We start from the raw sequence: 25,741 nt of genomic DNA, 5'->3' as shown, positions 1-25,741 counted from the left end.
CAACTAATATTTTCTACCATATTCTAATAGTATTATTTAAATGTCAGAAGGGGCCAGTTCTGCTGTCTTGAAATTGGGTATTCTGTAGAAGTCCACAAAATGCCACCGAAGATTAGGAAAATACCCTGAAATATTCTTAGCGATGCTAATAACCCATTAGGGAATATCTCATTCATAAGTTGTCTAAATCTTCTTGAAGTTATGTATATTTTCTGCTCTATTGCCTTTTAAAAATCTTTTTTATTAAGAAATACATGTGGCAAACAGAGGAAAATCCATAAGGCAGTTAAACAAATTATTATAAAGTGGACACCATGTTACCTCCCCACCTAAGCCAAGAACTAGAAAATTGCCAGCACTTGAGAATCCCCTCACGCCCCACTTGCCAACCATCAGCCCCTGTACTGCCTTTGGTTAAACAATGTCTCTATGTTTACTGCCTACTTTTTTTGTCCTGAAATTTCTACTTTAAGGTCTCAAGAATTGTTCCAAACTTCCGGGACTCTATTAGTTCACCTTTCATTTCTATAATCACAATTACCTCCCCACCACCCCCCGGCCTTTTTTTTTTTTTTTTTTTTTCTTTTTTTTTTGGTGAGACAGAGTCTTGCTCTGTCACCCAGGCTAGAGTGCAGTGGTGCGATCTTGGCTCACTGCAAGCTCTTGCCTCCCAGGTTCAAGTGATTTTCCAGCCGCAGCCTCGTGCACACCACCACGCCCGACTAATTTTTGTGTTTTTGGTAGAGACGGGGTTTCACCATGTCAGTCAGGCTGGTCTCGAACTCCTGACCTCAGGTGATCCACCTAGTTCGGCCTCCCAAAGTGCTAGGATTACAGGCTTGAGCCACTGCGCCCAGCCACAATTACCCTTTTTAATCATGGCTTGCTTCTAATTTTTCATGGAACCTCAGGCTAATAGTCTCAGAAAACAAAGTACAATAAATCTTAGACTGTTTTCTTTGGAAAGTGTGTGTGTGTGTGTGTGTGTGTGTGTGTGTGTGTGTGTGTGTGTGTGTATTTTTGGTGAATAGCCAAACCAGCTGTGTCAGACTTAGTGGTTTGGACAATTTTTATGTGTACATTTCTCTACTCTTAGGTACTTGAAGATCTGCTTCTGCTTTCTCTTAGCTTTAAGATCTGTTCTTTTTACAAACATGGATGATAATATTGTTGTAATTAGTATTTTGAGACGGAGTTTCGCTCTTGTTGCCCAGGCTGGAGTGCAATGGCATGATCTCGGCTCATTGCAACCTCTGCCTCCCAGGTTCAAGTGATTCTCCTGTCTCAGCCGCCCGAGTAGCTGGGATTCCAGGTGCGTGCCACCACACCTGGCTAATTTTTGTATTTTTTGTAGAGATGGGGTTTCATCATATTGGTCAGGCTGGTCTCGAACTCCTGACCTCAGGTGATCTACCCGCATCGGCCTCCCAAAGTGCTGGGATTACAGGCGAAAGCCACTGCACCCGGCCTCCCATTACTAGATTTTTTAACCCAAAAATATTTTTTTTGATAATCATTATCCTAAAACTATAAATGAAATGATAACAGAAAACTTTAGAAATAGATACAGGAATACTTGGCATTATTTGGAATACAAATCCTTAAATCATTTGCTGTCACTGTCGGAAATCACTAACCTAGTATGTTATTGCTCGTAGACTCACTATTTGATACTTGAGGCTCTGGGGTCTGCAACTATGTTGAAAATGGCCAAGCCTGAGGAAACGGGGTTTTTTGTGATGCTCAATTTAAGAGCTAGACCATTTTGAGAGGGTCCAAATAAACCGGGATCTGCCCCCTTGCCTGATGAAGATGTTGCAGTATAACAAGGGTACAGGAGAAGAAAATTGGATCCTTTGCCAAATCCCAAACATCAAATCCTTACAAAATCACGGCTGTTGTACTTCAACTGATTTAAAGAATTCCATTGCTCTGCTCAATCACTCCCAGATGCTGGAGGCCCCCATTACAGGGACTTTCCTACCCATTATTTGATAGACTGCTTATGTTGTCTTCTTAGATTCCCTGCTGTAAAGAAGAAATTTATGGCGGAGCTAAAAGAATTACGGCACAAAGAGCAGAACCCATATGTGGTTCAAAGCATTATCAGCTTAATAATGGGGATGAAATTCTTTCGAATTAAGATGTATCCAGTGGAGGATTTTGAGGCTTCTCTTCAGTTTATGCAGGTAATGTCTTAGGCAGGAGAGCTAAGGTGCTCTCAACTTGAGCACTTCCCTTCCTCAAAATGATGAACCTGGAACATGAAAAGCCAGTTACTTGTCAATACGGAGAAACATTCTACTGTCTAAATAATTCATGAAGTCCTTTGTAACCAAATAGTACAGTTGCGGGCACATAATTTCATTTCTCAACTTTCATATCATCTTTTGAGGAGAGTATACAGTGGGATTGCTTATTTGCTGACTTTCTTCTCTTTCACCCACTGGTACATATTGTTCTATGAATAAAATATAACTGATTTTTTTCACTTTTTAAAATTGATAGCATTAGGTTGGCTACATTGACATTCACAGGCATGAGGACTTGAAATAATAAAGAAATCTGTTTTATTCTTACTGTAAAAAGGAATCTTAATTTTTAAAAACTCAGCTAAACAATACAGGTTTGATATTTATTGCCCAGTGCCCATCATGGTACGTAACAAAAGAATTGCTGCTAAGGAGAATTTAACAGAATACTCAGCTCTTAGAGTTTACAAAACTTTGGTATTTGAAGGAATTTTTAAAATGCTGCTGTGAATTAAATTTGATGATGACCTTACTAGAGGGTTTAGATGTATGGATTGTGAATATAGGCTGTACCATTTTACACCCACAAGGAAGGCTATAGTCAAAAATATAACAATTCTGGGTGAAGATGTGGAAAAATTAGAACCTCACACACTGCTGGTATGAATGCAAAATGGCACAGCCACTTTGGCACAGCCTGTGCCACAAATGGGACAGCTTGGCCCTGGCAGTTCCTCAAATAGCAAAACCTAGAATTACCATATAATCCAGCAATTCCACTCCTAGGTATATGCACAAGAGAAATGAAAATATATGTCCACACAAAAACTTGAACACAAATGTTCATAGCAGCATTATTCATAGTTGCCAAAAAGTGGAAACAACCCAAATGTCTATAAAATGATGAATGGATAGACAAAATGTGATATATCCCTATAATGGAATATTATTTGGCCACGAAAAGTAGTGAAGCTGATACATGCCACAACATGGGTGAACTTTGAAAATGTTACACTAAGTGAATGAAACCATACACAAAAGGCCATGTATTATATTATTCTGTTTGTATGGAATGTCCAGAATAGGCAAATCCATAGAGACAGAAAGTAGACTAACAGTTATCTAGGGCTGGGGATGGGGAGTGGATAGGGAGGTTGCAGATGGCTGCTGAGGGGTACAGAGTTTCCTTTGGGTGTCATTAAAAGGTTCTAAATTTGACAGTAGTGATGGATGCACAACTGTGATTATACTAAAAGTCAATGAATTGTATATGTTAAATGGGTGAATTGCGTACTACATAAATTATGTCACAATAAAACTATTATATATGGGGGGGCTATGTATCAAACTTCTTGGGTTTGAATTCAAGCTCTGGCACTTACCAGCTCTGTGACCTGACCAGTCACACTTAACCCCTCCCATCCTCACTTCCCTTATCTGCAAGGTGATGATAATGACACTAACCTTAGAGAGTGGTTCTGAGGATTCTTAGCACATGACAAACAGTAACTGTTAAATATTTTATTATTTTTATCCCACTCGCATATTAATAATTCCTGTATCTATGTACATGAATTAAGACTTGAGAGAGTATTACATACTTATGCAAAATAATGTAGCAAAAGGATGACTATTCTGGGAACTATAGAGCTCGTCTGTATAGGAAAGCTGTTTCAGTGACTTCCTATACTGGTGTTGCCTATCTTGAGCTGAAGTCTTAGTATGATATTGATAGAATGAGGACTTTAGGGATTGTTTTTGGCAATCTTCCCAATGGCAACAGAAAATAAAGGGAAATAGCCAGTGTAGATATGAACATGTTATTACATTTAGCCTTGGACTCTTTCTTTTCTTTCTTTCTTTTTTTTTTTTTTTTTTTTTTTTAATTTGAGACAGAGTCTCACTCTGTCACCCACGCTGGAGTGCAGTGGCATGATCTTGATTCACTGCAACCTCTGCCTCCCAGGCACAAGTGATCCTCCCACCTCAGCCTCCCAAGTAGCTGGGACTACAGGTGCCGCCATCATGCCCAACTAATTTTTGTATTTTTTTGTAGAGACAGGGTTTGGCCATGTCACCCAGGCTGGTCTGGAATTCTGGGCTCAAGCAATCTGCCTGCCTTGGCCTCCCAAAGTGTCAGGATTGCAGGCATGAGCCATGGCATCTGGCTGCCTTGGACTCTTGAATGAAAACAATACCTGATATAGACCACAATAAGTTACTACCAATAAGGCCAGGAAGGAGAGAGAGGTGGGCAGAATTCTGCCCACTTTCCTTTTAAAAAAGTTGACATTTTGTTTAAAAAAAAAAAATGTTGGCAGGCCAACTTTCCTACAGAATGGGTCATTGAGCAACCAAGAACACCCTCACAGATGACAATAGTCCACAGGCAGTAGTGTCCTTTCTTAAGGAACCCTTCTAAAGGTTTCCTTGTCGAGGTGGGACAGGGAAGCGTTCCTGACTTGCTTATGAAACTATGTGAATAATAAACACACCTAAAATGTCAGAGCGAACAAGTAAACAGCTCTGTGCCCGAGGCTGTCAGGCATAGGGCCTAAAATAAGTTTGAAGTCTTCTGCCTCTCTTCCCATGTTTACCTTCCCTGGGGATCTGTGTTTGTGGGCTAACCAGGAGGCCAGGGCCTCACACAAACACTAAGTAATAAATAGAAATGTATTGGAAGTGAATGACTGAATGAATCAACCAGTGACTCAGTGGATACACGTGTGCTTGCTGGTTAGCGACACTTTGTCCTTTTAGAATAGTGATTTGAAATAGAAGAGTGAAAAAACCAGCCTTGCAGAATGTCATTGAGGCCATTGCAAACATAAAAATTTCAATACAAATGTTTGAATCCAGTGATTTTTAATAGACTATGGAATATGCTGTGTTGATACATGACTGAATTAAGAGCTACTTACTGAAACTTGTTTAAATACATTCTATGTGCACATTTCAACCTACTCTTCCTCCCTGTACCCTTTTTCTGCTTCCCAGGAATGTGCACATTACTTCCTCGAGGTCAAAGACAAAGATATCAAGCACGCCTTGGCTGGGCTTTTTGTTGAAATCCTTGTTCCAGTCGCTGCTGTGAGTTACATTTTCATTTCTAAAAACTCCTTCAAATTGTATCACAAAATCAACAATTTTATTAATATAATATTCACCTGCATCTCTATTTCAGGCTGTTAAAAATGAAGTAAACGTTCCCTGCCTTAGAAATTTTGTGGAAAGCCTGTATGACACCACGCTGGAACTTTCTTCTCGAAAGAAGCATTCCTTGGTTAGTAACTATGAGAAAATTGAAAACAGAAACAAAACTGCACAGACTAAAATTCCTAGGCAGGAATCTGTTTGAGGATCATAAGGACTCCATAGATAGGAAAAGTACCTAAAGCTCCCTCAAAAAGAGGCAGCATTTGAAACTGAAGCTGGCGTTTTGTATTGACCATGATTGATGTTCATGTAGAGGGATTAGACCACGTCACCTCAGATGACCCTCTGGTCCTAAGGAGTCTGTTGTTCACTTTCAAGATTGGCTTAACTTGATTTTTATTTTAATTTCTGAGAACCTTTTTCCAATCTGAAGGCTAAAGTTTATAATAACAGTTTCTCTTCTCAATCCCCAGGAGCCTGCCCTGGCAAATTTCTATCTGGATACTAGGATCAAAATGGAAACAGGCAGGAAAAGGAGTTGGGAAATAGACAGTTGCCCATAGGAAGGATTCTCTGAAGGCTGGGGAAATAATTCTTGGGAAGGTTTTGGTACTGAAGAGCAGTATAGAAAAGCCTTTTAGGTTACCACCACCTTTTACCCACTATGGTGAATAAAGCTTTGGTTTATGAATCGGCAAGTGGTATAACAGCTGTAATGTGAAAGTCTGGAGGAAGCAAGTTGTTTAGGGATCTGGTTACTGGCATGGTTTATGCTAGCCTCCAGAGGATGAACATCCCTACCATGATTTGAGCAGGTACTTGGGGTTGCTTTGCTGGTAATGGTGACAAATTTGCTCATTTGTCTACATTCTGTGGTCATCGTGACTAACTACATGCATATTTTTTAGATTACTGACTAGTGTCAGAGCTGCACTCAATGGTAGCAGTAGTTCCAAGTCCCTTTAAAACTAAGTTAATTTAAAAAAAAAAAACAACTAATGAACTGTTAAGCATTGTGGGCAGTTGTCTCTTGTTAATTCAAGCTAACAGATGAGCCAGTTACATTTTTATTTCACGACCCTTGATTGAGAGGGAATCATAAAGATCTATTACATCTGGCTTAGCAAAATGGTGATGGGTTCTACATGTATGATTTTTTTCGGTGGCTGTTCATTACCTTTGCTGTCTTCTCAAGTTGCTGTGGGAAGCTGGCCCAGCTAGGCAGGAAAAGCACAGTAGCAACTCTGTTTATTCGGTCATAAGCAAATTCCTCCTGTGGTTAAATTTGTCTTGGTAGAGTTGACCAATGCAATAACATTTCTTTTAGGAATCTTCCTTAATTACCAGAAGGTTGCACGCAAAAGAAAATATAGACAACTACCTCTAAGATAGGGACAAATTATTAGATGTCTATGAGCAAAAAAGCCAATAACATTTTCAAAATTTGTGTGCCTTCCTGCTTTTTTTTCTGGAAATTAAGAGAGTGATCTAAGATGGTAAGTTTGTTTTTAAATTTTATAAGTAAAGTCTAAATCATTGAATCAGATTTCTGCATTATTATACATGAAACTTCTTTCATTTTATTATACACTGTCCATAATGCTTGGTTATTCTATCCCCGGCATTGTCAGAAAGTGTTTGTGAAATGCGCACCAGTGCTCTGCATCCACTGGGCACTGTTGTGCTACACAGTGTCCTGTTTCTTGCCCACAGGGCCCCAGAGGGAGATGGCAAGGTAGTGGGTACAGAGAATGTATGTTACCTGGTTTGTTGAAATATAAATTATCCTGTGACCGCCTCTCCTTTCTCCTCAGGCCTTGTACCCCCTGGTGACCTGTTTGCTCTGTGTCAGTCAGAAGCAGCTGTTCCTGAACAGGTGGCACATTTTCCTCAACAACTGCTTGTCCAACCTTAAAGTTAGTATTTGTCACCTCAAAACGATCTTTTTAAAAAATTTACAGTAGTTTTTAGGCTGGCCGATGTGCTTCTGGAAGTGACTCCTGATGTTTGCCAGGGGAATTGTCCTATACTGGTGGAATAATGAAAAAATATTAATAAGAGTTCTTAATAAATATAGTCAATTTTAGAAAGTGACTAGGAATAAGATAAATTACTTCAGATTTGGGAAAAATAAATCTGTTCTAACAAGGATCACTTTAAAAGTAGAATTAAATGTTCCTTTATATGCATCCATTGTCACATTTTATCTAAATGATTTAAAAATAGAATAAGGGCCACATTCAGCCTATAGAAGCATGCGAATTGATCTCAGAAGCTCACTTATACCTTCCCATCCTTCCTCTATCCCCTCCAGTCTAGGAGAATGTCTCTGGGGCAAAATATGAGCAAAATTCTAAATATTTTGCTCCAATAGCTCCAGTCGGGAGGACTGACCTAGCAACAGAGAGCACTTCTTTCTTGTCACTGTCATTTGTGATTCTTGAAGGTATCCTGTTCAAGCCACATGGCAGTCAGTTCTAAGCGTTCACTGTTTCCAGCAATACACCTGCTACACAGGTGCTGGGTCTTTAAAATGGACTTTATAACTTAAAAGTGGTGAACATGTTTTAAGTTTTAGTAACCTATTGATAAAAGACAGTGAAATTAAAACTATCCCTAACATAAGTGCAAATAGGATGTATTTTTGACAGTTGTTCTTGGTAGTGTCCAAAGATGTGATTAAATTTCTTTTACCAGTTTGATATTAGCTGCTTTTGAATTTTAAGAATATAGTTAGTTACAAAATTTTGTATGTGGTTATACACGTTGCCTTTTTTTTTCTATGATGCTTTAATTTGGTGAAGTAGTTAAGATTAATTATATTATTTTGGCATTTACCATAATTACACAATAATCTGCATTAGAGCTGTTTTAAGCACCAACTATGAGCTGGCTCTAAAAGCTGATTGTGAAATCCAAGATTAGAATCATTCATTTTCTTCAAATTGGCAGTGAAATATAATAGCAGTGGATAGAGATTTAAGCTTTTAAGTACTCTGAAAAAATGAAATGCTTTTCAGGGTTATCAAGTGTTACATAAAGGCCACTTTCAGGTTTTTTTTTTTTTTGAGGATCTGCCATATAACTCTAACATGTAGCCTAGTGTCATTTGTTAATTGGTCCACTTTTAAGTTATCCAGCTGTTAGTTCATTAAATTTCTTTTCTATTATATTTTACACAGATAGGAAATGGTCACTTTATTGAAAACAGAGAGGGGAATTATTGAGAGTGCTGACAGTGCAGTTTTCTGTATATTCTGTGTTTAATGTGTCTGGGTTTTTGCTTGGAATTAAAATAATATTTTTCATGACAATCTATTGCTGTGGCCACAGAGACCCAAATTTTTTGTCTGAACTTGTTTTTGAAACATAGCAGATCATCTTACTTTGGAACTTAATTACTTCAAAGTTAGAATATTGCTTACAGCTCTAGTCAAACCCCACCAGAAAGATTTAATACGAGGGTTATATACAACCCCAGAGAGGAGCAGGCCTGGGCACTGACAGTATATCCCTGTGCAAACTTTTCAAGCACTAAGATTTCTAAGAGGCAGTAAGGCCAGAAAGAGCATGTAGAGTGAATGCTATAGAGACTGAACCGCATTCCAGAATTCAGTTCAGCAGGGACTTATGTAGTGTCCACTGTGTGAGGTGCTAGGGAAGGTGCTGAAAGTGGGAAGGAGTGGGGAAGGCAATTCTATAAAAACTAGATTAGAATAGAGTCCCTGTCCTTGACAAGCTTAGAATTTCATTGGAGGATATGTAACGAAGTTTTAAAATGCGTGGTGCAGACAGTGAAGGATGTAAAAGGTAGGAGTAGGGAGATACCTGTGAGAGTTATAGAGGTCACATGCCCCACGAATCACAAAAGAAGTAGTTATTAGACAAAGTAAGGCGGAAAGGCAATGATATCTTATTTTATGGGTAATAATCTATTTGAATTCACTACCTCAAGGCTAGAAGATATAAAAATATCCTTGATAAGATAAAAATGAAATAAAATCGTATCGCATATATTTAGAACTAAACCTAGTAGGGATTTGAATGGGACTGTTTAAAAAATGTTATTAATATTCAGAAAACCTTCCAAACCTCCTCTTGAGTCCTTAGTAAGGAAGAAATACCTGAGAAAAAACTAACACAGCTTCAGAGATATACTTTGTCTTGAATTGCTGCAGTATTTTATGGGATTTAGAACCAATTCTGCCATTTCATAGGTGACCACCAAACCAACCCTTCCCCCATGCACCTGCACTCTTCCCTGCCTTCCTTACCCCTCCCCAGTCACAGATGCTTCAGGATAGTGAATTTCACACCTGAATCCCACACGCTGACGTTTGGTAGCCACCTTTGATGTATTCTGTAGAGGTGAGCCATCAAGGGGCAGCGTGGCAGAGCAGAGCAGAAGTGTGCGTGAGCACAAAAACCTGCCCGCTTGCAATGTAAACAAGCTCTCAGGCTCAACACTCACTTAATGTCAGTGTCCTAGTTTATTCCCAGCATTAGTCAGTCAGAAGCAGGTTGCTTTGGGAGCACAGACTTGAAATCTTTAATATTTCTACTTAATTAACTTAAGCATCTATCAGTAATATTCCATTATAAATTGATGAGAAATGTATAGCACCTTTTCACTGAGACATTCACATCTTTCAGGAACTCTTGTTCCGTGGTGACCAGTACTTTTTTCTTCTATGTATTTTATGTCAGAATCTGAACATATCGTGCAAAAAAAAATGCATTCCCTTCACATCTGCCATACAACACCTAATTCTAACAAAAGGAAATATGCTTTGTGAACTTGATTTAATAGTACTTTTAAAATGTTGAGTCACCATTTGTAGATAAGAAAAAAATTAAAAATTTAAAAATTAAATAAAATGAAATTATGTTCATAATACTATGTGCTAGTTTCTTATCCTTCAAAATAAAACAAACTGGGAGAATTTCAAAATTTCTTATATTTTATAAAAATGAATATAATATACCAGTGAGGCCCAGATTATTAAAAAAAAAAAAAAACAGAAAAGAAACCTCAAAGGTTAAGAAATGCGTGCATTTTATATGATTAATAATAATAATAGCTCTCATTCACTGGAGATACATTATGAGCAGGCGAGTGGTAGAAGCTTCCTATACATTGTTGTGGGTATCATGGCAATGCCACAGGCTACACTGAGTATTCCCTATGCTTTCATGAATGTTGTTTATGCATTTCCAAATATTTTGCTCAGATAGCAATACTGCATCTGAAGGTTAGACATGATTCAGTTTAGTTTCGAAGTTGGAGAAACCAAAGTACAGAATGAGAAAGAATACTCCTTTTTTCTCAGGGAGCACTTATGCTAGGACTTAAATCCATTCAGTCACTTGTCACTTGCCAACAATTCTTTATAAGTAGTCTACCAGGCACAGTTCTAGGTACTGGGAATAAGTGATGAGTAAGACAGTAGCACTCCCTGGTCTCTTAGACCTTGTAATTTAGTGGAGGAGACAGACCAACAAGCAAATAAATAAATACATGAGAAGAAAAAAAAACAGATAATGATAACTACTCTAAAGAAAACCTAATAGATATTAGGATTGAGAATGATGCATTCAGGGAAGGCAGGCAAGGGAGGTACAAGCAGGGTATTTGATTTCCAGTAAAAATCTCAAAACAAGTGTGGTTGCCATAAATATATTTGATGAAGCTTGTGTATAGCACTTCAATATTTGTATGTAATAATTGCAATGAAGTTTGAATGCTTTTTTCAACTTTTCACGTAATAGTAAGTTTATTAATGTTATCTTTATCTTGTAAGTGGAGACATTGAGTAATATATTAAGGATTCCACAGTCATTGCCTGAATTAATTAAAATATATGGCATTTATTTTAAAACGACTACTTTCCTCTTTTAAATACCAAATTTAAATGGTATAGTATAGTTATTTTAATTATTAATTTTCAAGATGTAGTTATTCCGCTTTACTATTAATCTCATTTCTATAATCTTGAGAAAATCTGTTTCAGATCTACAAAAATAAAGGCACATTTCAAAGATTCCAATAATGCACATAAACTGGACCTAAAAATTAATAATAAGATGACAAGCACGTTATTTTCCATGAATGCCTTATTTATCCAACCATTCAATAGAAAAATAATTGCCATAAAAATGTTGTTATGATAATTTTAGAGATTATCCTAAACTGTAGCAATAGGTTATTTGAATAATATACAGTCATCAAACCCGGTGAATCATAATCAAAGTAAATTGATTCAAGTATTCAAAAGAAATGTCAAAAAGATGGAAAGTGTTGCTGTGATATGCAAAATATAACAAAGAAATAGATTTACTTAGATGGCTTTCTCTTTGAAATGGAAGAGAAAACTAGAAGGTATTTTAAGTATAACAAAATTAGTAGATGACTAAAATTATCTATCTCACTAGGTCTTTACCTTAACATACGTAAGAATCCCTACAGAAGCCTGTTATAAATGCAACTTCTTGAAACCCACTTTCCGAGGTTCTGGTTCAGAATATCTAAGGTGCAGCCCAGGAATCTGCATATTTATAAGCAGCACAGGTGACTTGGTGCAAACAGTCAGCTGATGGACCTTGAGTAACATTGGTCTATACCACTGATTGCATCAGCCAGGTTATCAGTGAATTCGCTTGTCCCCGTTTGTTACCATTAACTCTGAATTGTTTTAACTAAATTAATTAAAAGCAAAATTTAAAGGAGGTAGGCATGTTATTAGATAGGCTGACACATCCCATGAAGTCAGTGACTGGCAGTGAGGTGAGATGCAGAGGGTCCAGGGAAGATCTACTCTGAAGCCCACTAGTTTCTTGAACAATTATATCGATGAACCTCAGAGCCATAATAAATACATACTATTAATTAATTATTGGTTAACTAATTAAGGGAGATGCAGATTACAACAGAAGAATGGTTTTTTGATCTTGAAGCAAGTATCTTTGACACAGAAATCAGTGGTTTGAGACATATGCTGAAACGTCTGCATCCTGAAAATATACATCTAACAGAATAGCACCTATTCTGTTAGCTGCTAAGGAAATACAAAGACAGATGAAGAAGAAGTGCTGTCTTCAAGTAGAGTAGGTCAGCCTCCACATAATATTAAAGTGAAGTGGAAAATTTAATGCTTTAAAGCCACTGAGGCCAGATTGCCTAGGTTCAGATTCTAGCACTGTCATTTATTAGCTGTGTGATCTTGGGTAAGTTATTTGACCTCTCTGTGCCTAGAATCTACTCCATACATTGTTGTGAAAATTAAAATGAGTTAATATAAGTGCAGCATTGATTAAAATAAAATACCTGCTATAGCAAGCACCATGTAATACATACATTCCAATTTCTGAGAAAACAATACTTATTAGAGCCTAAGTCAATTCCTATCCCAGCTGTCGTTTACTAAACTGGTTTACTATCATTTACTTTGAGCAATTTATTGGGCCTTCTCTCATCTATAAAATCCTTCAATTGATATCTTGTTACGTGAAAGCACATCTGAAATACCAAAATTCCATACAAGTGCAAGATATTTATTACTGTCATTATAATATGAAAATTAGCTTCACCTACATGGTAAAGTTTGTCTTTCATATAGGTCCTGTACAGATGAATCTAGTTTATGCATCAAGTTGTTCAGCTACTACTCAGATTCTTTTCGATTTTGAATACTTTCTGGTTTTGTTTTTAATATATAACCTGCTGTATGGTAGTCACTGAGGACACAAAAATGAACAAATCAGAATGCCTGGAACTCACTGTCTGGTACGAAACATTCAAGTAAAGGATGTCTGTTTCCTAGAAAACAGAGAGCAGGGGCGCTTGGTAGCCTCTCCAGAGGACTGGGACAGGAGTAGAGGGGCAGGGGAATGTAGTAAGAGGAGGTGTCACCTAATTGAATTTAAGTTATCCAAGTAGACAAGGGTAGGAAGGCATTCCAGGCATGCAGGGAATTGCAAAAGGGGTGTTGCAGTGCAAGGTTCACCTACCACAAGGCAGAGGCAGGAAGTGGTACAAGGGAGCCAGGTCACAAAAGATCCCTCATGTGCCATATTATGAAATTTGGACATTGTCCAGTAGGTGACTAGAAGCCACTTAAGGACTTTAAATGCAGGAAAGTAAAAAAAAAGTTTGTATTTTCAAGAATATCATTTGTGCAAGAATGGAAGAGAGGCCAGAAAATCCATTTAGGAGGCAATTGCAATGATCTGATATCATCTTGAAATGCTAAAAACCAATTAACAGTACATAATCCACAGACAAAACAAACTAAAACCTAAGTTTGCTACTTTGCTTTTCAGTGCATATGGAAGCAAAAATAATCTCAAAAATGTTCTTAAGAGTGAAAGAATATTAGTCACAATAAGATGCAAGAAAAATGGTAGACAGGAAGGACAGGACAAATATTTTAAAGAAGTTGAAGTTGAAACAGAAGACACTAGTGTCAATCAGTTAAACTAGAGATCTCGGTTATGGTTTACAGTGAAATTGGGATGATACTTGCCTTCCTCATCATGATTCACAATGAGAGATTATGAATATGAAAGAATTTCAAATGATACGCTATGCAAATATAAACTGTTATATATATTTTTAAAAAGGAAATTCACAAAGGAAAGATGTTTCTACTAGAAAAGAAGTTCCTTAAAGGCAGGGGCTACATTTCCCTTGTTTGCTGCTGGATGGCAGGTGTCTTCTACATAATAATACTACAGGCAGGTACAGTGTTAAGTACCCTATGTGCATTAACTCATTTAACTCTCATACACTCCTGTGATGGAGGTAGGATTATCATCTGCATTTCACAGACAGGGAAAATCAGACCCAGAGAGATTAAAATGCTTTCTCTAGGTGGCCACATTGCTAATAAATTATAAGGCAAGGATGGATTCAAACCCAGGCAGTCTGTGTGAAGTCTGCTTTTAACCACTATGTAAGTACACCATAGGCATTTGCTGATTTGGACCAGTTGGAAGACAAGTAGTCAGAATTTCTGAAATTTTTAAATGATCGAGTATTTTAAATGCAGCTTTACTAATTTCAAGTCCCCTTTAAGTAACTAAAACATTTGACAAATTTTACCTGTTATATTAACAGGCAAAAAAAAAAAAAAAAAAAACTTCTACATAAATGTGTGCTTCTAAAAAGCCAGGTTTTTTTTTTTTCTCCATGAAGCTAAACAAATAGCTATAAAGTTCATCTAGAAGAATAAACATGCAAGAAAATCTTGGAAACCGCTAAAAATTAAAAAAAAAGCAATGGACTATATAAAGTAGGCCATACTAGATATTAACACATTATAAAACCTGAATAATTAAAATGATATGGTACTTGAATAGACAGACTAGTAGAACAAAAAAAAAATGTAGAACAGACCTAAATGTATATGGAAATTTAGACTTTTAGAATAATGACCACACTAAAAAGTAGTTAGACTACAAAAACTATGAAGTCTATCTTTCCTAAATCTAAAAATTTCTCACTATAGTCTTTCCTATAGAATTTATTTATGTGGATCATCTTTATTCAGTAGCAGTTTAAAGATAAACTTTATCCCAGATCATTTCGAAACAATTATGAATTCTATAAAAATCAGTACCTAAATTATCTACACTAAGAAGAAAAAAGAATCATATGACTAAATAAATGGAGACAGACAAGTAACATAAAGGCAAAAGACCTATCAGAAAGTTAAGACACTGAAAGACTGGTTAGCAAACATTCATTGACCCCGTGCAGAACAGCAGAAATTTTAATAGATCTTAGGGGATAATGTCCCCTTTTTTCAGAGAACCTATCATTTATGTGGGAGCTGATGTTTAAACAAGATCTCCCCATAGGTAAGGAGTTGAAGGGCTATGCTAGAGGTATGTATGAGAGTCAGGGGACACTCAGGAGGAAATAATTAGTTTTAATGGGCTGGGATTGAAGGCATCAGGGAGGAACAGAGAAAGCTTCACAAAGGAGAGGACATCCAAGCCCACTATAAAGAATGAACAGGGTTCACTTGGGAGAAAAGAACGATTCAGGAATGGGGATGGAAGGGCACTTCTATCATGGAAATAGAATGAACGTGGCCTAGCTAGGGTTTACAAAGCTTACGGGAGAGTAACAGGATGGGAGGCAGAAGAGATAGGTTAGAGCCAGCTATTGACTAGTCTGGTATGCCAGGCCAAGAAATGTTAGCTTGATCCCACAGGCACCAGGGAAACTACCGATTCTGTGACTTCTATATAGAAAGGATTATCATTGGTGTAAGATAGACAGCCGGGCAAGGATTGAGTTAGGGAGACTGTTAGGATGGTACTGCAGCAGTCCAGATGACAGTGCTGGGAGCCTGAGCTATAGCAAAGGAAGTGAGAATGGATAAGATATCAAATTCAAGGGAAATTTTGTGGATAAAATCTATAAAATTGTTTGAAAGGATGGAGTGAGAGTCAGAAGTAAGGAATGGAGGAATGAAGCGTCCACGGATGATGAAACCACACTCTCCTCTCTGATTTTTTAATGCCTGGGTGCCCACAGCTGGTCTCCCTGCCTCTGCCTCTGTCCCCGTGCTGCAGACATTGGACTTCCTCTGTGGTCTCTCTGATCTCATTGGCTCCCTGTCACCATCATGAGAAGCCTGTTCTCCTCATGAAAGGCACCTCATGTAGCCCCTGCTTTCCTCTCAAGCCTCACCACCTACTGCTCCTTCACCTGGCCTTGCACTGGCCCTTCACCAGCATACAAAGGATTCTCAGGCTCCAAAACGGGAGCCCTCTGCTCTTCTATTTCTCTCAGTTGCCATGTGCTCTTGCCTCTGCCTACAAACCTCCCCCTCCCACCATTTTTTTTTACACCTTTCGAAGTATCTAGGGCCAAAAACTGTGGCAGGCTCAGCATAGTAACTCAAATGTGTGTGCATTATGAATGAGTATGACAAAAATGGATTTAAGGTTCATCTGAGTTTTTTGTTGTTGTTGTTGTTTTGCTTTTGTTTTTGTTTTGTTTTTTTTTTTTTTGAGACAGAGTCTCGCTCTGTCACCCAGGCTGGAGTGCAGTGGCACCATCTCAGCTCACTGCAACCTCTGCTTCCCAGGTTCAAGCAGTTCTCTGCCTCAGCCTCCCAAGTAGCTGGGATTACAGGCACCCGCCACCATGCCCAGCTAATTTTTATATTTTTAGTAGAAACGGGATTTCACAATCTTGGCCAGGCTGGTATTGAACTCCTGACCTCATAATCCACCTGCCTCTGCCTCCCAAAGTGCTGGGATTACAGGCATGAGTCATCTGAGTTTTTATGTGCTCCTGGAATCCTTTCCTGACCCATTCCTTGAGTTTGCCATATGTTGCCCTTCTTCCTATCCTCTTGCTTCTGTCCCTACCAGTTTTTCATACTGTTGTAGAGTTGACTCCCATCCCCCATAGATTGTGAACATCTTAAGGGAAAGGATTATCTTTTATCTCTACATCTCAGGTTCTAGCACAGTACCTAGTACACATTAGTCTCAATAAATACTGGAGGGTAATCAGATGGGATGGGGATGGGGTGGAGGCATTGGAGAATCAAAACAATAAAGGTTTAAAAGGACATAATCAACAATAAAAAGAACAGACTGATTCTCCTATTGGTGCTAAAGAATTTGGGTTCCCTAGGGTTGGAGGGAGAAGGTAATCTCTTGAGTACTCATCTTGGCAAAGGAGAAAATGACATGGCTTCCCCCAGAATTACTCTGTCCCACCATTTTTATGCCTCCTCATGGATGATTTATCCTATGAGCATTGAGAGGCCAATACCCTGTAAGTCCCAGGTGATGCAATATGCCTCGTAAGTACCCAGCCATCCACCTGGAGCTTGCCTTTTCCAGGCCTTCAGAGAAGAGCCATCTCTAGAAGCTCAGACCTCAGTATTTACATCTGCAGTCTTACATCTTGGTTTCTGTTATAGAACAAAGACCCCAAGATGGCTCGAGTTGCACTGGAATCTCTCTACAGATTACTTTGGGTTTATATGATTCGAATTAAATGTGAAAGCAACACAGCTACTCAGAGGTAAGATTTGGCTTGTGTCAATGGTAACCACATCACTCAGCCACTGCAGAGGGTGTTTCTTTTATTACTACATATGCCAACTCAACTAGAAGCTGTTCAAAGCTGACAGTTTCTAAAAGATCTAAGTCCTAAGGGAACATTTTCAGGCTTTCCATAGTCATTGGCTCAGCACCCATTACAAAAGCCCCAGCCTCTACCAGGATCAACAGGTTCCACTTCCAGAGTTGCATCTGCCACTTTAACAAAAAAAAGCTATAATTTTCCAACTGCTCTTAGTTTTCCAGAAAAACTTTTCATAGAGTAATTATGCTAATGGAAAGAGGTGAGGTGGTTTGTTTTCTTTTTTGAATTCTCTCTGATTCTTAGATAAGATGAAACATCTGCCATTTTCCCTTAAAGAACTGGAGCTCAGACAATCTTGCTTGTTTTCTCTTTTCCCCCTTATCTTTCAGCCGACTTATAACCATCATCACAACACTTTTCCCCAAAGGGTCCCGCGGTGTGGTGCCAAGGGACATGCCTCTGAACATCTTTGTGAAAATCATCCAGTTCATTGCCCAGGTAATGGAGAAGATTCTGGTGGTGGGAATCTTCTAATGGTTTTTAAGCAGCCAGCCTCCTTCTTATGAAGTACTAAAAGATTGAAAGTCTAAATTAGTATCTTACGTGTTTAGACTTCTGTGAAAGATTTAAAGTATTTTCACACACAGCCTCTTCTTTTGCTTCAAAACAAGTTGTGAGTTGAGTATGTCAAGTGTTTTCAGCATCTGATAAATGAAGAAACAGACAGAGTTTAAGTGGCTCATCTGAGTCACAAAGCCTGTGAATTAGTAAGATTGTCTTGACTCTTCACCTCTGTTTTTTTCCTGTTTCTCTGCTCTGGATTCTACAAGTAAAGAGGAAGCAAAGGGTCTGGTGTTCAGAGAAAACCAAAAGAGAACAATTTAGCAAAATTTGAGGAATAAATAATAATGTTCTTTCAACCTATGAAAAAGAATTTAATAGGAATATTAGCATTTATCGAGCACTCTTTTGCCAAGAACTGTTCTAAGTGCTTTATGTATATTAATGACTTAAAAACAGGTCCAGTAATATTAAACATAGTTTTTTATTATTTACATATTATTCAAATGTAATTTACTATTTGAACCCAGGAGTTTTACTTTTCAAAACACTTTGTGAGTAAATGGGTTTAACCCAACTTTGGCCTCCTTGTGCAGAGGAACAGGAAAAGACTATTATTCCAGTCCAGTCTCTGCCATGAGCCAGCTCTATAACCTTAAACAAATCAGAGAACATCTTTTTTCTGTTTCTTTATCTGTAAAATGGGGATGAAAATGCTTGCCTCAGAATATCGTGTGCTTAAAAGGAAATAATAGGCATGAAAGTACTGTTGAAGTACAATTGATACTGATATAAAGTGTAAGGTTCAATTGCTACTTCACAGATGATTTGACAGTAATATCTCTCTTTGAGTTTGGTGCAATGGAATAGCTCTGTAATATTCGTACTTAGGGAAAGGACATTACTTGCTCTGCAGGTGAAAGAATTAATGTAATTTTTCTGCATGTAGTTATCATGTGACTGAGAATGTGCTTTGTTTATTCTGGAATATGTTGTATAAAATGAACCTATTTTATTTATATATATATAAGTAAATATGTACATATACACACACATATATATACACACAGATACCTGATATATTTTATATATAAATTATATATATTAATTATCTATACCTGATATATATATTCCTGTTATATATTCCTGATATATTTTTACATATATTAATTATACATATTAACTATTGTTATATATATACCTGGCATATTATACCTGTTATACTATATATATATATATATATATACACACACCCCTGACATATTAAGTAACCTTAATATATCTTATGTATTGATTACATGTCTCACATGCAGAATTGTTTGTTATAATATGAGCCAAAGGATTTTTAATGTTAGAGAATAGAAGAAAATGATCATTTTGCAGTGATCTCTTTAAAAATACATTTTAAAGAGGTACAGTACAAGTAGGAAGAGTTCACCCTCTTTATAAACCCAGATACCCCAAGTGTTTGGTTATTTGATTTGTGGGGGGGGAGGTCTTTTGTCATTAGTCATACTGTGGTTTAGGGGCCAATTATATATTTTGTATAATGAAGGCCTCCTTGCACACCACACAAAACAGAAGCAGCCCTACTCTCGGTTCAGATGGGCATGGTCTTCCTCCAGGTTCTCTGCAAGCCACAAAACTGAGCAGTGCCCTTCCTCTTTTAGCCACCACCTGTTTGCTTGGTGCATATTGATGAAAATAGCCATTTTATGTTGAGTTTATATTTTAACACTTTCATTTTGTGTTCTTGTTTTCACTACAGGAACGTTTAGATTTTGCAATGAAAGAAATCATTTTCGATTTTCTTTGTGTGGGAAAACCAGCAAAAGCATTCAGTCTCAACCCAGAGGTATGAATGATCCTTTTATGTACTTCTAACAGAGCATGTCTTCACGGAACCATACCTTTGCTTTGCGGCTTTGGAGAATGGGGTGAGGGATGTCTGCTCACAAAGTCTTCTATTTGTTTCTGTCAGTGTCCAAATTCAGATGATGGTGGAATTTCAGAAGTAAAATTTTGGATTAATAGACTTAGAATGAAACGGTTAGATGAAAGGTTGATGTGCTACCATATTCTGTTCTTGTATAACAAAGTAATTCTTGCCCAAAAAGATAATTCATCACTAAAAGTTAGGTTGTTTTATTTTAGAAAAGTCAGTGCTTTTACTTATAACTGTTTAACAAATTTAGCATCGCGAAGTGATGAAACATAGAAGAACAAATATGTGTAATAATAAAATTAGTAAAACAATGAAATTAAATAAATAATGTGTGCACATCTGTTTCTGTGACAGCATCCCAACTCCAGGGCAGGCAGACTGTGGAGATGAGTATACAGTGGGTATCATACACAACGTGGAGCAGTGGAGGCTGTGCACATGAACAGCACATATAATTTTAAACTTTTAAAAACACTGTCAGCCAACAAAAGTATGCCTGGCACACTGCCTCTTTTTCTATGAGGTTGTAGAAAGAACACTGGGCCAGAAGTCAGCAGAGCCAAATTTGCCACTTGCCACAGGCTCTGCTGCTTTTCCTAGCTGTGTGACATTTACCTCTACGAACTCCAGCTTTTTCACCAGTAAAAAAGGACAAAATGCCTTTCTACCTCAACTCGCAGAAGAATTGTGATATTAGGAAGAGTAAGTTACAAACTCTTAAGAAAAAAAAGGGAAGAAAGAAAGGGAGAGAGAGAGAGGAGACTGCACACCATAAAAATCAAATACATAGAGAGTTCCTATCATCTCTGTATGATCATCTGGCTCCTTCATTCTGTCAGTGAGGAAGGGGGCCTGGAGGCTGGAGACTGGCAGCTTGTTAGTAGCAGAGGGGACCCGGGTCCCTGTTAGTCCCATGCTCCTTCCCACCACACCCTGTATTCTCTTCTTGATATTAAGGTTGCCACATATCTAGGAACAGCACAAAAAGTCCAAAAATGGGAATTTCTGTCTGGTGTCCATTGACCTCACAGGCTTCTGGAATGGCTGCAGCCAGGGTCTCTGGGCCAATGGGAGGGGGCAGGGCCAGTGCCAAACCAGAGGCTTTGGGCTGGAAGGAGGCCCAGAGCTGTACAGTGAAGAGCCTTCTCTTGCTGGGAAGGTTCTCAAGACATTATTCATTTCTTAGCAGTCATGGCTTTACTGTCTTTAGCAATCATTTCTCAGAATTACTGGATTACTTGTCTAAAAAGGACATGTTAAAAGCTACTACCATCATTATCACTGTCTATAAAATGTATTCCTGGTTCTTTTCTCAAACTCCTCATTCAGTCAGTGAGTAATTAGTTAAGCTCTCTGTGTAGAGAGCAGTTGGAACTGTGATTTAAAAAAAAGATACCAATAGGAGTAACTATTTGGTTATCTTCTTCCATTTCTTGTGATCTTGTAGATTTATGGAATAATTCATTTATCAGTAGTTGGTAATTATAAGCTCAAAGCCATACCCATAACCCCACTCAAAAGGAGACGGGAGGACAGCATAGTCTGCGAAGCAGATGTCATACACTTGATGAAACATGCTGTAGGGCATTGTTTCTCAGGAAACAAGTTCAGATTGGGTCTTAAATAATATTTTGGAAGTAGCTTGTGGAACAAGGCCTGGAGATCTAAAGGATTATCTTACTGTAAACTTTATGCTGCACCACCACTTAACTCTTCAAAATTTCCAGGTAATTGTCTTGTTTTAGTGCACACCTGAATGACCTTCTATATCCATCCTCATCATCGTGAAGACTTGCTGGTCTGTGAGAAGGGTTTCTTGGTCATCAATTTCTCTGTTTTTCCTTGACCTAAAATAATGTGAAGCCAGAGGTCTTATGTAGTGCTAGCGGCAAGAAGAAGAAATAAAAGCATATAGATTGGAAAGGAAGAAATAAAATTGTCTTAATTCACAGAGAACATGATTATTTATGTACAAAGAACCTAAAGAAAACCTACTGGGACTAATAAATGATTTTAGGAAGTCTATAGGATACAAGAGAAATAAAATCAATATATTCTAGTTATGAACAATTAGAAATAAGAAATGGGGAAAGGATTCCCTATGTAATAAATGGTGCTGGGGAAACTGGCTAGCCATATGTAGAAAGCTGAAACTGGATCCCTTCCTTACACCTTATACAAAAATTAATTCAAGATGGATTAAAGACCTAAATGTTAGACCTAAAACCATTAAAATCCTACAAGAAAACCTAGGCAATACCATTCAGGCCATAGGCGTGGGCAAGGACTTCATGTCTAAAACACCAAAAGCAATGGCAACAAAAGCCAAAATTGACAAATGGGATCTCATTAAACTAAAGAGCTTCTGCACAGCAAAAGAAACTACCATCAGAGTGAACAGGCAACCTACAGAATGGGAGAAAATTTTTGCAACCTACTCATCTGACAAAGGGCTAATATCCAGAATCTACAATGAACTCAAACAAATTTACAAGAAAAAAACAAACAACCCCATCAAAAAGTGGGCAAAGGACATGAACAGACACTTCTCAAAAGAAGACATTTATGCAGCCAGAAAACACATGAAGAAATGCTCATCATCACTGGCCATCAGAGAAATGCAAATCAAAACCACAGTGAGATACCATCTCACACCAGTTAGAATGGCCATCATTAAAAAATCAGGAAACAACAGGTGCTGGAGAGGATGTGGAGAAATAGGAACACTTTTACACAGTTGGTGGGACTGTAAACTAGTTCAACCATTGTGGAAGTCAGTGTGGCGATTCCTCAGGGATCTAGAACTAGAAATACCATTTGACCCAGCCATCCCATTACTGGGTATATACCCACAGGAGTATAAATCATGCTGCTATAAAGACACATGCACACGTATGTTTATTGTGGCACTATTCACAATAGCAAAGACTTGGAACCAACCCAAATGTCCAACAACAATAGACTGGATTAAGAAAATGTGGCACATATACACCATGGAATACTATGCAGCCATAAAAAATGATGAGTTCGTGTCCTTTGTAGGGACATGGATGAAACTGGAAAACATCATTCTCAGTAAACTATCGCAAGGACAAAAAACCAAACACCGCATGTTCTCACTCATAGGTGGGAATTGAACAATGAGAACTCATGGACACAGGAAGGGGAACATCACAGGAACATCACATTCCGGGTACTGTTGTGGGGTGGGGGGTGGGGGGGGGGGGACAGCATTAGGAGATATACCTAATGCTAAATGACGAGCTAATGGGTGCAGGAAATCAACATGGCACATGGATACATATGTAACAAACCTGCACATTGTGCACATGTACCCTAAAACCTAAAGTATAATTAAAAAAAAAAAAAAGAAATTGAACAATTTACAGTAACACTGAAAAACAAAATAACTTAGCACTAAAGCTGACAAAATATGTGCAATATTTTAATACTGAAAATTACTAAATCCTGAGAGAAATCAAAGGCCCAAATAGTGAAGAGAAATAACTGTAGATTGAATGACTCGCTGTTAACAAGAGGTCAGTTGTCCCCAAATTGATCTATGTAGATTAAACTGTAATCTCAATAATAATAAACCCAATTAAAATCTCTGCACCTTTTCTGTAGAAATCAACAAGCTGATTCTAAAATTTATATAGAAAATCAAAGGAACTAGAATAACCAACATAATTTTGTAAAAGAAGAATAAAATTAGAAGACTAGCATGGCCTGATTTCAGGACTTACTATAAAGTTGTATAGTGATCAAGGCAGTGTAGTATTGGCAGAAGGATGAATATAAAAACCAGTTGAACAGAATAGAGAATCTAGAAATCTAGAAATAGACTAAGATATACAGGGTCAATTGATTTTCAACAATGATTCTAAGTTAATTCAATGGATAGAAGATAATGTTTCCAATAAATGGTGCTGAACAATTGGATATCCACCTGCAAAATATTGAACCTCAGCCTATAATTTGCACTATAAACAAAAATTAACTCAAAATGGATCATAAACCTAAAAGTAAAATCTGATACTATAAATCTTCCAGAAGAAAAGGAGATTTTCATGACCTTCAGGTGCGAAAAAATTTCTAGGACATAAAAATCATAAACTATAAAAGAAAAAAGTTGATAAATTGAACATCATCAAAATTAAAAATGTCTGTACTTCAAAAAAACAGTTAAAGTGGAGAGCCACAGACTGGGAGAAAATATTTACAAAACTCATATCTGACAAATAACTTCCATCTGAATATATAGAGAATTCCCACATTTCAATAATAAGAAAATAACCCAATGTTTTAAATGGGCAGAAGGATCAGCATCTTCACCAGGGAAGAGACACAAATGGCTAATAATCTCATGAAAAGACATTCAACCTCATTAGTCATTAAGGAAATTCAATTTAAAACCAAAACGAGATGTCCTGGGGAAGATAAAGAGCAACTAGAACCTCATACTATTCTAGTGAGATTACAAAAAGGTACAACCACTTTAGAAAAATTTGGCAATTTCTTTTAAGATTAAACGTATACTTAACCATATGACTCAGCAATTCCATCCCAAGGTATTTTTCCTAGAGAAATCAAAACACATGCTCACAAAGGTTTGTGCAAATATTTATAGCAGCCTCATTCATAGTCACTAAAAATAAAAAAGCAACTCATGTCCAAACCCCGGTGAATGGCTAAACAAATTGTGAATCATCAATACAATGGATACTATTTGGCAATAAAAATGAACGAACTGCTGATACTTGCAATAACATCTCAAAAGCATTGTGCTCACTGAAAAAGCAAGATATAAAGTCTATGTACTATTTGATTCAATTTATATCACATTCTGGAAAAGGTGGAATGTGAAAATTAGACAATGTTTGTCAGGTGCTAGGGTTAGGAGAGAAGACTAACTGCAAAAACGCACGGGGGACTTTCTGGACATGGTGGAAATATTTTGGATCTTGATTCTGTTGTTGGTTACCTGACTATGTATGTTTCTCTAAACTCAAACAACTGTACAACTAAAAGGAGAGACTTTTAGTACATGTAATTTATATCTCAATAAACCTGATTTTTAAAAAAATAGAGTGGGGATTCTGGTTTACAAGAGATATTTGCCAGCAGCAGCTTTTCAGACGTTTTCTTTCATTCTCACAATAGACCCATATGATTGATAGGTATTACTATCCTCATTTTACAGAAAGGAAGCAGATACCTGGACTTGGAAAAGTTAAGTAATTTTCCAAGGCCAGACAAAAGGGAGAGTTGTGATGCAGAACTATATGAAATTTAAAAAAAAATAAATTATTTTTGAAGTTAACTTCAAAATGTGTGTACCAAACTATCCCATCTTATTTCTGCCCTTAGTGTTGTCCAGGGAAAGGAAAACTTAGAGAACTGACAAGGATGATTGCTAAATTGGATAATCCACTGGCAGATAATTGAGGCTTGACCACATATGTCATCCCACGGTTATTATATTAGTACTGCATCTGCTGAATTGACCATTTTATATTCTTATCCACAACATTGCTGTGTCTTGAGAGACACGCACAAGCCTAGAAATATCTCATCAAAGAACTATCGGCCGGGCGCGGTGGCTCACGCTTGTAATCCCAGCACTTTGGGAGGCCGAGGCGGGAGGATCACGAGGTCAGGAGATCGAGACCACGGTGAAACCCCGTCTCTACTAAAAAAAATACAAAAAAT

General features: G+C 37.6%; 1 protein-coding gene across 3 annotated transcripts in view; it reads left to right on the top strand.

The window, feature by feature from the left end:
- FRY (FRY microtubule binding protein) overlaps window positions 1–25,741 on the top strand; it is a 461,448-nt gene that overhangs the window by 283,675 nt on the left and 152,032 nt on the right. For all 3 annotated transcript variants that reach the window (XM_032150526.2, XM_058437701.1, XM_058437702.1), the window contains 7 exons: window positions 2,021–2,189; window positions 5,250–5,342; window positions 5,437–5,535; window positions 7,223–7,324; window positions 17,357–17,460; window positions 17,913–18,021; window positions 19,853–19,939. In XM_032150526.2, coding sequence (XP_032006417.1) covers window positions 2,021–2,189; window positions 5,250–5,342; window positions 5,437–5,535; window positions 7,223–7,324; window positions 17,357–17,460; window positions 17,913–18,021; window positions 19,853–19,939 — 763 coding nt within the window. The remainder of the gene's footprint in view (window positions 1–2,020; window positions 2,190–5,249; window positions 5,343–5,436; window positions 5,536–7,222; window positions 7,325–17,356; window positions 17,461–17,912; window positions 18,022–19,852; window positions 19,940–25,741) is intronic.

Source organism: Hylobates moloch, unplaced genomic scaffold (assembly GCF_009828535.3).
Source record: "Hylobates moloch isolate HMO894 unplaced genomic scaffold, HMol_V3 SCAFFOLD_4, whole genome shotgun sequence".
Classification (NCBI taxonomy): domain Eukaryota; kingdom Metazoa; phylum Chordata; class Mammalia; order Primates; family Hylobatidae; genus Hylobates; species Hylobates moloch.
The sequence above is the reverse complement of the archived record's forward strand: the minus strand, read 5'-3'. Positions and strand labels throughout refer to the sequence as shown.